The sequence below is a fragment of the Panulirus ornatus genome, chromosome 27 (assembly GCF_036320965.1).
Source record: "Panulirus ornatus isolate Po-2019 chromosome 27, ASM3632096v1, whole genome shotgun sequence".
Taxonomy (NCBI): Eukaryota; Metazoa; Arthropoda; class Malacostraca; order Decapoda; family Palinuridae; genus Panulirus; species Panulirus ornatus.
Genome location: NC_092250.1, coordinates 20,081,474 through 20,094,584, shown reverse-complemented (window position 1 = coordinate 20,094,584; position 13,111 = coordinate 20,081,474). Strand labels below are relative to the sequence as shown.

The 13,111-nt window shown below is 36.0% G+C and overlaps 1 protein-coding gene across 1 annotated transcript; it reads right to left on the bottom strand.

The window, feature by feature from the left end:
- Positions 1–121: 121 nt before the first annotated feature.
- LOC139757656 (proteasome subunit alpha type-6-like) lies at positions 122–12,012 on the bottom strand. The gene is made up of 7 exons (XM_071678388.1): positions 11,744–12,012; positions 8,606–8,700; positions 5,432–5,513; positions 4,222–4,377; positions 3,200–3,335; positions 2,803–2,940; positions 122–407 (listed from the first exon to the last, which is right to left on the bottom strand). The coding sequence occupies exons 1-7, from the start codon at positions 11,817–11,819 to the stop codon at positions 350–352; spliced, it is 741 nt and encodes a 246-aa protein (XP_071534489.1). The 5' UTR covers positions 11,820–12,012; the 3' UTR covers positions 122–349.
- Between the last annotated feature and the right edge of the window lie 1,099 nt (positions 12,013–13,111).

Below are 13,111 nucleotides of genomic sequence, written 5' to 3'. Positions count from 1 at the left end.
TTCAATAATTAAGGGGTTTAACTACATTTTCATTTTTTCCTCTATATTTACTCCTGTCTCAGAATCAATATACAGTAAAAGATAAATATGAAATTATGTATGGCATTCCAAAACTATTACACATTTATCAAACACTTTATTAGCTAAATTTCAAATACAAATTCATGTACCAACTTTTTTGTGTATGTTGTGATACATTCTCATTTCTAGAGTAAGTATTTCATGAAAACAGGGAATACAAGCCAAAAGTTCATGCCTTCATGCTCATCATCTTATCATGTTCATCCATTTGCTGTTGCTGTAATTAAGAGTATTTTGCAATGGTGAAGAATGGGGAAATATAAACTTCCTAGTCTCTCTCAGCAATGGCACTCAGATGGAAGTCAATCTCTTGTTCTGTCAAGGTCCTGAAATGAGAATTAGTATAATATACAGAAGCGATTTTAAAGATTCATCATTTATCCTGTAAACACTGTGATAAAAAAATCTATATTGGAGTTAAAAGGATTTATTCATTGTGTGATATATTCAAGTTTAGAATAGCTTTTGTACAGGACATCTTACAATACCAGGCAACTAAGATGGGCAGGAGTGGGGGCTGGAAATCCTTCAGTCTTGTATTAATTTCTACAAGAGAGAAATTGAGGATTTTTTTTTTATTAAAGGCTCACTTCTTTATTAACATGGGAGAAGACTGGCAGGTAATGTTCTACATCTGAAGACAGAACGGCTATGATGTATGTGATATTCATGCTGGAATATTACATGGAAGCCAAAATACTTGAAGTAGCCAAATCTTTCCTAAACAGTAAGATCCTGATGGTAAAATTTTTCAAGTTGGTCAGTGTTCCTGGGTAGAAAAAGAATAAAGAGGCAAAGTGGTGATGAAAGTGGAATAAAAATGCTAACATCCTTCTAGAACTGCCATACAGCATCAGCATCTTCATCCAACTAAGTAATGTGCATCTCATGAAGGAACTCTTACACAAAGAGCAATTGAACTAGGTCATAATACCCTTTTCCATGGGTTAGGGTACTAAAGTGGTGTTGGCAGGCAGTAGATCTCCATCAAACAGCTTTGGCAAATTTAATCTTTGAGGGGGGCTGCCTACCTTGGGGTACTGTCAATAAAAGAATGAAACTTTTTTCTCAGTTCTTCCTGCATAGGTAAGGGAAGACCGTGAAAGTAAAGACTTAAGATGACAAAGAGAGATAATGACAGCCAGTCATCTAAGCTTTGGGACAATTCTGCAAAGCCACAAGGTGAACTCCTTTCAGTGAATGGATTCTCTACATGATGGACAAGCATGGGCTTCAGTTGGAAGTCAAATGTGTTGGAGTAAAAGAGCAAGGTCATGTAATCCTACTTATATTTGAATCCTGGCACTGTGGTCTACTCCTCTGTCAAGCTTTCACAGTTCTTATACTTATGCTGAGACCTCTTGCACTGCTGACCAAACATTTCCTGTTTTTGTTGCATTTGATAATGTCCAGCACCTATTCAACGGTGAAAAAACATCTCTTTGCAAATGGCTTCCCAAATGAGATGCCTGACTGCTTGGTTGACATACTAAGTATACAGAAAACTTGCCAGGAGGCAGCAATGCTCGTGTTTTTGCTGCGAGATATCTGGAGCAGGTAAAGCCTGCTTGGGAGTTGGCTTTGGCCAACAGTGTCAGTTCCTTGCCTCATGAGGTTCCACAGAATTTTGACAGTCATCAATCAGACAGAACAGTCAATTTATGTTGATGATAGTGTCTGCATTCAAAAAGTAAAAGAATTGCTCAAATATGCAAGTTTTCATTGACTGCTGCTTTACAACACATAAAATCAAATTCAGTTCCTTTGGTTATGGTGAACAATATGAGTTACGACAGTATCAATGGCATCACATAAGATACTAAGTTTTGAAGGCGTATGACTGGCTCTTAATAAATGATGAGTTATGTACTCATTTGCTATGCTTATGACAAGTGTAAGACTATTTACAAGTTTTATAAAGCTTCCAATAACTACACTGCAAAGCAATCTAAAACACTTATCATTTGGTTCCCCATGTCAAATGATCATCAGAAACCACATACATTATCTCCAGGCATGCTAGGAATGAGCCTACTGCTCACAGACAGCTCAGCAAATAAGCTAGCCAAGTTTTCTGACAAATAAAAGGTCTTAATTTTTTCCTTTAAACAGTCTCTCAATTAAGAACATTCATAATGCAACCACATAATATGTTTTGAGTACAGTGATTAAATTCTCCTTTCTGAGAGACGCTCAAAGGATATACTGTAAGAACTTCTTTATGACAGCTGGTCCCTAACACAAAAAGCTTATTTCCCAAAATCACACTGCTTCTGAGGAAATATCACTAATCATGGACTTTCCTGAATAGACAATTCAAATATTAGTGATAAAGAAATATTCAATTTTCTTATGATACATAATAGCCTCATCAACATTAGTCAGGTAGCTTCATGAATGTGTGAACAGCAGCTGTTATGAATAATGTACCAAAACAAGACCTTTTATCATACACAGCAAAGCCCCATAGAGTACTCCATGGTTTCAAATTAAGTGAAAATCATTCATATGTGGCTATAATCCCAGTCAACAGACCACTGCTCACTCTTCTCACATTCAGTAAAAATATCTTCAATGTGTAATGATACCCAATACAGATACAGTAACCATCAGATAAAACATACATAGTGTACATATTTAATTTCATCTTAAGAAGGGAAAGGGACAAATTGATCATTAATTATATGAAACAAGGATATAATACTTGATGGAAGTCCTTACCTAAACTTAGGATTATCCTTTGAAACAACTGCCACCTCAACCTCTGTTGGCTTAAAGTCTGCAGAGAGGACTGTCATGAGGCATGTAATAGCCAGCTGGATGGTCTCATCATGCGTGTAATTTGTCTTCTTCCTATACCTGTAACATAATTCACTGTCAAGAAAAGTTTGCACACAAAATCACTACTTTCCTTGAAAAAATTACTGTACAATAACCTAGCCAATAAATCAAGAAACATCAAAACCAAACTACGCTCAGTGAATCTAATCTAACTACTCTCAGTGAATTTTGTCAATGTTAATTGGGTATATTCAGTTGTTTTCATCTGCAGTTGGAAAAATTACTTAAATATGAATATGGCATTAATCTTTACACATAAGCAATACAATCAACCAACTTTTTCTCCAGGAAGCTGTTTGCTTCGGTCTGTTTGACACCAGCAGAGCAGGCACGATTGCCACAATAGTAGCCTGCTGGGTCAGTCTTGTAAACACATGGACCTAATTCATCATCAAATCCAATCAAAATCATGCCTGAAACAGAACAAAAGATAAATTTTCTCAAATGAAGCACAAATTATATTAAGAGCTTTTTGACTAATAAGTAAATGGCAAACTATTCGAAAATTCTGTTGCATTGAACATACCCATTACACTAATTCCTTATTTACCAACAAAACTGTTCAAATCACATATTAAGTACAATGACATGCTTTCAAGAGGTGGGACTAAAACTGACTTCCTTCAAGTTTCTCACAAAGTGCCAAATCAACTGAAAAGCTATTATAATTCTGTTATAATACTGTACAGTTCTATGAGTATCAACATAATCAAATCTTGGTATATTTTCAAACCAACACTACTGTCTAATAAAAGGTTTGTATGAAAAGAAAAGCTCATGATATGCAGGCAATTAAAATGAGTTTTCTCAAAACTGAATATGGAATACAGAATATGCCCCATCTTGGAAGAGAGACATGTGAGAGGTGAGTTGCTAACAATTCTTAAGTATTCAAAACAGATCAATGATGTGGACAGTGAACAGTTCTTTGAGAGATGTAGGGAGAGAACAACCAGACAACATAATATGAAATTAAGAAAGAAGTTTATTAAAAAAGCTGTAAAAGATGCATTTTCATTGTTCAAGAGAACTGAATGAATGGAAGCAAATATCTGACTATGGACATGATTACTCCAGCTAGCATGCATAAATTAAAAAGCCGAATGAGAGCAAAGTATGTCACATACGAACAGAAATTTGTAAGGAAAGTGCATAAAATGTTATGATTAGATGCATAAAGTCTATGAGATTATCTTAATCAGTTAAAACAAAGGTGGCAAAACCTCAATATCAAGAGGGTTACAGTCTGGTCTCCTAAACTACTACTAATACTATTGAATGACGTAACAAATAACTCACTGCATCCTAAGGGGCGCATTTCAGCATTCTGTGTGTACACTTGGTTAATGTCTGCTATGCGTCTGCACAGAACATTAATAGGCATGTCATATCCATACTGGTACTTGAAGTTATTAGCTTCACTCTGGGCTACCATCACTTGGTACCTACTGTCAGCTAAAAGACAAATGTTTCAGTATTATATGATCTATTTTTTCTCTCTTATCTACAGATTATATTTCTCTTCAAAAACATAAACTTTGGTGTTGCTCACTCTTACTTTCAATTTCCCTTTCACATCATAAATAACATCATTTTATTATTCAACTAACATATGCATCATTTGAATACAGTAACTTGTAATTTTCATTATATTAAATCATGATCTAGTTATAAACCACAATCTTCCCACCTCACTTTTATGTCATGTAATGCCACATTCATGAGAACTCTGAACATCCATGGTGACATTACTCACTTGAAACACTCCAATACTTACATACTACCATCAACATAAAAAAAGACTTCTTTCAATTTAAAAGCTCTGCAGCATCTAAGTTTTCCATGTGCACTGAAGAGTTTGAAATTCCACAATTCCTTTCCTAAGGATGAACAAAAATACTAGCAGAAACTACAACAGTTTTTCTTTCCCATACTAATGAGGAAGTGCTTTAATATATGAAGAATGGCCTCATTTGCTCACATCTATTCTCTAACTGTCATGAGAAACAATAAAACCAGAGCAAGCATCCACAGCCACTCCATGGTTTCCACTGACCATTTCATATCCCCTAATCAGCACAATGACAGCATATCATCCCAGGTATACTAAATAATTCAAATTCCCTATATCCCATGTGCACCTCTAATCCTCCTGAACATTCAAGCTCAGAGGACTCAGAGCCGGTTCCATTCCCTCCTTCCATCTCCTTGGTCTAACTTTCTCCTCTGCTCCTTCCACTTCTGACACATATGAAGCATCCTCTTTATTAGTCTCTCTTCATTCATCCACTCCATATGTCTAAAACATTTCAGCACACCCTTTTCAGCTCTCAATCATAACAAAATTTCCCACCATGTATGCGGTCATACCTTCCACAACCAACCCTGCTTGCACCACATATCTTCAGGCATTTAATTTCTAACAAGTCCAACCTCTTCTACTCTTCTGTATTCAGGGCCAAAGACTTGCACTCGAACAACTATTGCAATATGGACAGTAAAAACTTACGCTGCATGCCAGTCATTACACAACCAACATTCTGGGTGAGCTGATGCACATGTGTCACTGTAATAGGGTCCAGCAGCTTGTCCTGGAAGGATAACCAAAATCTTTCCTACAGCGATAAGTTTAAGATTTGCTATTATCCTTAAATCATTAACTGGCTAAGTATGTTATGCTGAACATATGTTTAAAATTCTGAAAAATCAGTGATGAGGCTCAAGCATTTTACTTGAAATACATATTTTTGTCTACCTGATTCCTAAAACACAAAAACCTATAAAAAAAAGTCAAAACAAGCAAAAATAATGTAGGAAACAATGACTTTACACTAGTATTCAAAGAAAACCTGCTTTAATACAAAACTATTATATGGCTGAAAGGAGAGCCACTCAGTAGACTGCTACACCACCAGGAACTGACAGACCATATTTCCTACACATCAAAATATTACCAGTAAACTAAAAGTAAATATTTTTACCCAAAAGTACTTAACCAAAGTACTGTTTCTACTGTATTCAAGCTTTTCTTACTATCAACACATTTTCAGTTTCAAAAACAAATAGACTTTAGATCCTATGTAATATTAACAAAGCTTACCACAAATTCTTAAATATAAAAGAGGAACACCAATTACGTTAATGCTTGTCAGTATGTTAACTAAAACATCACTGACTACGGTCAACAAAATAATGAGTAAATCAATCAATCTTGCAACTATGGAAGGAAGGCAAAATCTGTGGTCACATTCATCTTTATTTACTGGATATCCCAGAATTGCTCATAACTATTCTTAACTAAAAATAGAAGAGATACTCCAATAGCTGTAAACAACTTGTCAAATGCAATAACACTGGTGTGCTGAGTTAAGAGTCTAGTGGCTGCTGCTGCCTCAGAAACTTTAAGATTGTTGCCATAAGACATGGAAACATGAAACATCTAGCAATTAAGCTAAGAAATTAAGCTTCCTTCACAATAAAATTCTTTCTTTTTTGGCTGGAATTTATAAATTTTCCAAATCTTTAAATCCTTTGGTACAGAATTCAGAAACAGCCACACGCTCCAATTTTTTCCACTAAGCTTGTTATGATTCAAATTTTCACATGCTTTAACTCCTTTGAATTAGAATTTCATAAATTTTGCCCATTCTTCATTTCACAAGTTCTCATCTGTTAGACTTAATAGTTCATTACAGATAAGATCATGATATTAAATATGTAAATGAATTATTGGCTTGAATTATGATTCTTCATCTTCTCTTAGACAACTACACTGTGTTTACAGTTGTTACTCACCATAGACATGATAAGTAGGCTTCTGTTCTTTAATATGCCTACTAAATCTAACGGCATCAAACCACAAGTTTTTTTATGATAATACAACAAAAAATTGGACTAGCTTTGAATACCACTGATGACTAATCAACTAATTCTTTTTGTGTACAATAAACTTCCTTGCTTTTAACACACTGTATTTCCTACACCTGCTTCAAGATGGTTGCCTCTTACTTCTCTTAGAAGAAAGCACCAAATTATTGTTTGGAAGCAAGAAAATGCAGGTACACACGAGAATTCTTGATAAACTTGGTGCTCAAAACACATGACCAGGCAGCTGCTTCCTGCAACACCTCGTCAGTCCCTTGCTTCATTTATGTGATCAAGACCCTATGGACCTAGAATACTTTAGAAATTTTACCAATTTCATGCCTAAACATCTGCAGGTGGTAAATCAAGGCCCAAGAGATGACGACTAAGTACTAAAATGTAAATGTGATATCTTTGAAATGTATGGAGAGGCAGACAAGGTTTTTTGCGGACACTGTAACTCCAAGTCAACTCCCTTTTATTCACCAAACACCTTTAGTGAATGAAAAATGGCTTCTGTTCTTAAATCCCCTTACTTTTAGACTTGCATAATGCTGTCAAGAATTTCTTTAAGAAAAGATATTTCTTTTTGTCGCTAACTTTCAATAATCTTGTTGAATATGTCTATGCTTATAACGATGGCTGACAGTAATACAACTGCTTGTGCTTCTCTCTGGTGTTGAGCAACGTCTGCAAATAATGAAGTGCTTTTTCTTTATACTGAATTCATTCTGTTTGAAATGCCTTTTCTTCATTAGGCTACCCTTTTCTCTTTCAAACTAACATATAAATTAACATAGCTGAGATCTAAACATCAATGAACCTGTAAATAGTTGGTACTGATACAGCAAACTGGGTAATTTCCTATTGAAGTTCTGTTCTGTTACAACACTTAGTAATACAGTCAGCAATATGCAGGAATCTCTACCAACCCTCATATCAAGCCTAAAAAATGAAAACAGATGATGGAACTTGTTCAAGCAAACTTTATTTTTTTTCTTTATCTATTGCCCTCAGACCTCTTGCAGTATGCTCCCTATTAAACAGTGAAATTCAATTTGTAATTCACTGTTACTTCACAGTATGTGTATTAACCAAATACTTCAACTTTTCAATTATATCTATCATCAGTCAACTAATTCAATGTACTGATTTTTTATGGTACTTTTAGTTCAAATTCCTTCAATTTTTGTTAGCATCTCCTATAAACTTCTCCCACTTAAAAGACATATCATCAGGAACAAATGACTGAGCCTTTGAGAAAGATATCCTCAACTGGCTACTTCTGTACCTACTTTTATAAAGTTACTATAAAAGAAGACAGAAATAATAGCTCCTCAGTCTCATCACTCTTCATTACCTTCTCAGACATGCAGGATATGCATGGGTAGTAATCTCCCTCCTTCCTATTCTCATCTTAGAAAACATTTGCTGCACTCTACAATTTAACCACTCTAAAATTTCTCCTAAAGTCCCCATTGTAATAGTGTCTAACATACCTTTCACATATTCTAAAGTTCTTGTTTTGATAAAACCTTCACTAATCTAATGATACTGCATTGAAAGAACCAAACCATAGATGATCCCTTGTCTCTTCCCATCATCATATGGCATTTCCATCACACACTTCTGCTACTTGTGAAACAAAATCTAAATCATTCTTCAATTTTTTCACAATCTTTAGTTAAAAAGTATAAACTCAAAATATTTTCTGTCAACAATATTCATATAACATGGGTCACTGTAATCGATAGAAAACACAAAAGAAATTACTATGGTACATTATATAAAATAATACTCAGTATAATGCAGCACTCACTGGAACTTTCTTCTGCGTGACACAAACTGCTGTATCTTCCCCCTTACATGCCACTGATGTTAGACCTCCTTGGTTGATTGCCTTAAATGCATACTCTGAAAAATATAAACCCCAGAGAAATGTATGACAACAAATACATTCTACCTACTTAAACAGATATATGATATCTAAATAAAAATTTAGAGATCCTTCCTACTCCAGGAAAGAAAAAACTTCATATTCTCCAAAATTATTCATAATCCATCAAAAACTGTAGTAATCATGATTCTTAAGTGAGTGAAACTACCATGTAACTGAAAAACAGTCTGGGTTAAGTGATGAGGTCAAAGTATGAAAGCTGTAACAAATCGAGCAATTTGTTTAAACAAAGTATCCATCTGTTCACAATACTCTCAATTACTGAAAAAAATTAAAGTATTGGCAGATAACAAAGGGGGCGAAAATTCTGGGAGCCTTGAAGAATGTTTGGAAGTCGAGAACATTATCTCGGAAAGCAAAAATGGGTATGTTTGAAGGAATAGTGGTTCCAACAATGTTGTATGGCTGCGAGGCGTGGGCTATGGATAGAGTTGTGCGTAGGAGGGTGGATGTGCTGGAAATGAAATATTTGAGGACAATATGTGGTGTGAGGTGGTTTGATCGAGTAAGTAATGTAAGGGTAAGAGAGATGTGTGGAAATAAAAAGAGTGTGGTTCAGAGAGCAGAAGAGGGTGTTTTGAAATGGTTTGGTCACATGGAGAGAATGAGTGAGGAAAGATTGACCAAGAGGATATATGTGTCAGAGGTGGAGGGAACGAGGAGAAGTGGGAGACCATATTGGAGGTGGAAAGATGGAGTGAAAAAGATTTTGAGTGATCAGGGCCTGAACATGCAGGAGGGTGAAAGGCGTGCAAGGAATAGAGTGAATTGGAACAATGTGGTATACCAGGGTCGACGTGCTGTCAATGGATTGAACCAGGGCATGTGAAGCATCTGGGGTAAACCATGGAAAGTTCTGTGGGGCCTGGATGTGGAAAGGGAGCTGTGGTTTCGGTGCATTATTACATGACAGCTAGAGACTGAGTGTGAACGAATGGGGCCTTTGTTGTCTTTTCCTAGCGTTACCTCGCACACAAGGGGGGAGGGGGTTGTTATTCCATGTGTGGCGAGGTGGCGATGGGAATAAATAAAGGCAGAAAGTATGAATTATGTACATGTGTATATATGTATATGTCTGTGTGTGTATATATATGTGTACATTGAGATGTATAGGTATGTATATTTGCGTGTGTGGACATGTATGTATATACATGTGTATGTGGGTGGGTTGGGCCATTATTTAGTCTGTTTCCTTGCGCTACCTCGAAAAAGCGGCAGACAGCGACAAAGCAAAATAATAATAATAATAATAATAATAATAATAATAATATATATATATATATATATATATATATATATATATATATATATATATATATATATATATATATATATATCCCTGGGGATAGGGGAGAAAGAATACTTCCCACGTATTCCCTGCGTGTCGTAGAAGGCGACTAAAAGGGGAGGGAGCGGGTGGCTGGAAATCCTCCCCTCTCGTTTTTTTTTTTAATTTTCCAAAAGAAGGAACAGAGAAGGGGGTCAGGTGAGGATATTCCCTCTAAGGCCTAGTTCTCTGTTCTTAACGCTACCTCGCTAACGCAGGAAATGGCAAATAGTATGAAAAAAAAAAAAAATATATATATATATATATATATATATATATATATATATATATATATATATGTACCTTAGCCTGAACCAGGTACTTATCAATCAAGCTCTAGGGGTGGATGAACTGCTAGTCTGACGTAGACCGACTGCAGGAACCAGGATTCAAACCTTTGCACCCAACCCTAGGTGGCCTGTGAATGCATCACGGACAGGAATGCTAACAGATATCCTGTCTTTTTCAGAGTTTTACAAACATAATCATTTATGAGATTAGCCTGTAATTTGGCATGATTTCCTTTTAACCTTTCTTAAATACAAGAATAACATCTCTACCACATCCTTGTGGGCAGGTGTATTATTGTCAACAAACAGAAAGGATACAGTCTCAACAAGAAACTTTCTTGCTCCAACAGAATCCATCAATTCTCAGCTCGTGTGTGAATCACAGCCTCAGAACTACTGGAATCCCATAAAGGAGGTTCTAGGAATGGATACGAATATTACAATTTGTCTTTTCATGCATCATCACATACGATTATCAACAGTCTGCAAGTGATTTGTAATTTCTACATACATCTAAGATCACAGTGGTCGGCAGAATATAATCATCTCATGACCTTTAAATACAATGTATAATTTTCTCTTTAGGTAAAACACAATCTAAAATCAATTAGATTCTAAGTGTTGCCATGCTCTTCCTACACATGAAAATAGCAAGTTAAAATCTCCTTTGGCAAAGGTGTATGGACAAAAATGAACACATTTTTATTGAGTAACTTCTCCCTCCAAAGGAAACCTTTATTTCCTTGCTATTCAATGAAGCAAAGCCTTGAAGCTGAAGGGAGTCCATGTAAAGGTTCCTGGAGTTACATAATTAAAATGAAATAACACTAACACCTAACACCCAGAGACATGTTCACACGTACATATAAACATGTGTCCTGCAGGCATAATTATGCTGTGTTCATCACAATAAATGAACACCAGGCTCTAGAAAACATTTCCTTTTATCATACAAATACTCACATAGCCTCTATCATTATAACAGTCATTAACATATAAGGTCATATAAGAGTTACAGATAACTAAATTTAGATAGATTACATAGCTAGGTTCTTTTGTGTGCCAATATATTTCCATATACTAAACCTAAATAAATCAATGTCTCATAGTTAAAGATGCATCAGACTTCTTTCTATGACGTATATTCAACGGTACGATTGTTTTCGTTGCTAAGTAATCTAGATGCACCCTTACGTTAAAGTATGCTTATAATAGAAGGTAAAAATCAGCAACATCTATTTTTGATATCCAAACTAACTAGCCACTCGTTATTGTAGGGCCACTGACAAGTGGATAAACTCATGCACAAAATTCACCAAAACTAACTGTCTAATCAAAATATGGTTATACTGTACATAAATCTTCAAATTTCCATCAACTTACCAACTTGATAAAGTCTTCCCTCCGGAGAAAATATTGTAATATGACGGTCAAAGCCAGCACTTGTTCCTCGAGCCATCCTCAATGTTTTCCAATGACGGTCGACTGTTTACCTCCCGGCGCCTCGACCCTCGACTTGCTGCATTATATTAAGATATCTCTCACAAAATCTTCATCCCAGCAAAATCTATTTATAGATATATTAACCCTGGCTAGATGATCATACCAAAGTATGGATAAAACTAAATTGAAGGTCTAAGATAGTCGATGGTCCACAGTTAGCAATACCTTTCCGCGGGGGTAATGTATTAATTTAACAGAGGATGCTGGATATTATATATATATATATATATATATATATATATATATATATATATATATATATATATATATATATATATATATATATATACTTGATGGTCGCGTTAGCAAAGCAGCGCCAAGAACAGACGAAGAAAGACCACATCCGTTCACATTCGTTTTTTAGCTGTCATGTTTATTGCACGGAAAACACAGTTCCCCATCCACAACCAGGCTCCAGAGAACTTTCCATGGTTTACCCCGGACGCTTCACATGTCCTGCTTTAGTTCGTTGACAGCACGTCAACCCCACTCTACTGCATCGCTCCAATTCATTCTATTACATGCCCGTATTTCACCCTCCTGTTATGTTCATGCCCCGATCAGTCAAAATGAATTTCACTCCATCCTTCTATCTCTAATCTGTTCTCCCATTCACCTTGATCCCTTCACTTCTAGCATATGTATCCTCTTTGTCAACCTTTCTTCACTCATTTTCTCCATATGTCCATACCATTTCAGCACCCCTTAATATGCTCTCTACCACATTCTTTTTATTACCACACATCTATCCTACCCTTTCATTACTTACTCGATCCAACCACCCCACACCATATATTGTCCTCAAACATTCCATTTTCAACACATCCACTCTCTTCTGCACAGCCTTACCTACAGCCCATGCCTCATATCCATATAATATTGTTGGAACTAATATTTCTTCAAACACCCAATTTTGCCTTCCCAGATAACGCTCTATTCACACATTCTTCAGCACTGTCAGAACCTTCACCCCCTTCCCCACCCCATGACTCACTTCAGCTTCCATGGTTCCATTTGCTGTCATGTCCTCTCCCAGATATCTAAAGCACTTCACTTTCTTCACTTTTTCTCCATTCAAAAACTCACACCTCAAAAGACCTGTCCCTCAACCCTGCTGAAACTAACAAACTGATTTTAGTCACACTCATTCTCAATTTTCTCCTTTAACGTGCTCTTTCAAAGTCAGTCACCAACTTTTGCAGTTTCTCACTCGAATCTGCCACCAGTGTGTATCATCAGTAAACAACT

What these genes read in the sequence shown, in the direction of transcription:
- LOC139757656 (XM_071678388.1), bottom strand. Translation starts at nt 11,819, where the DNA reads ATGGCTCGAGGAACAAGTGCTGGCTTTGACCGTCATATTACAATATTT. An exon ending in TCACGCAGAAGAAAGTTCCA is followed by an intron (nt 5,514 to 8,605) that starts GTGAGTGCTGCA and finishes TTATCCTTCCAG; the next exon opens with GACAAGCTGCTGGACCCTAT. An exon ending in AACAGCTTCCTGGAGAAAAA is followed by an intron (nt 2,941 to 3,199) that starts GTTGGTTGATTG and finishes ATTATGTTACAG; the next exon opens with GTATAGGAAGAAGACAAATT.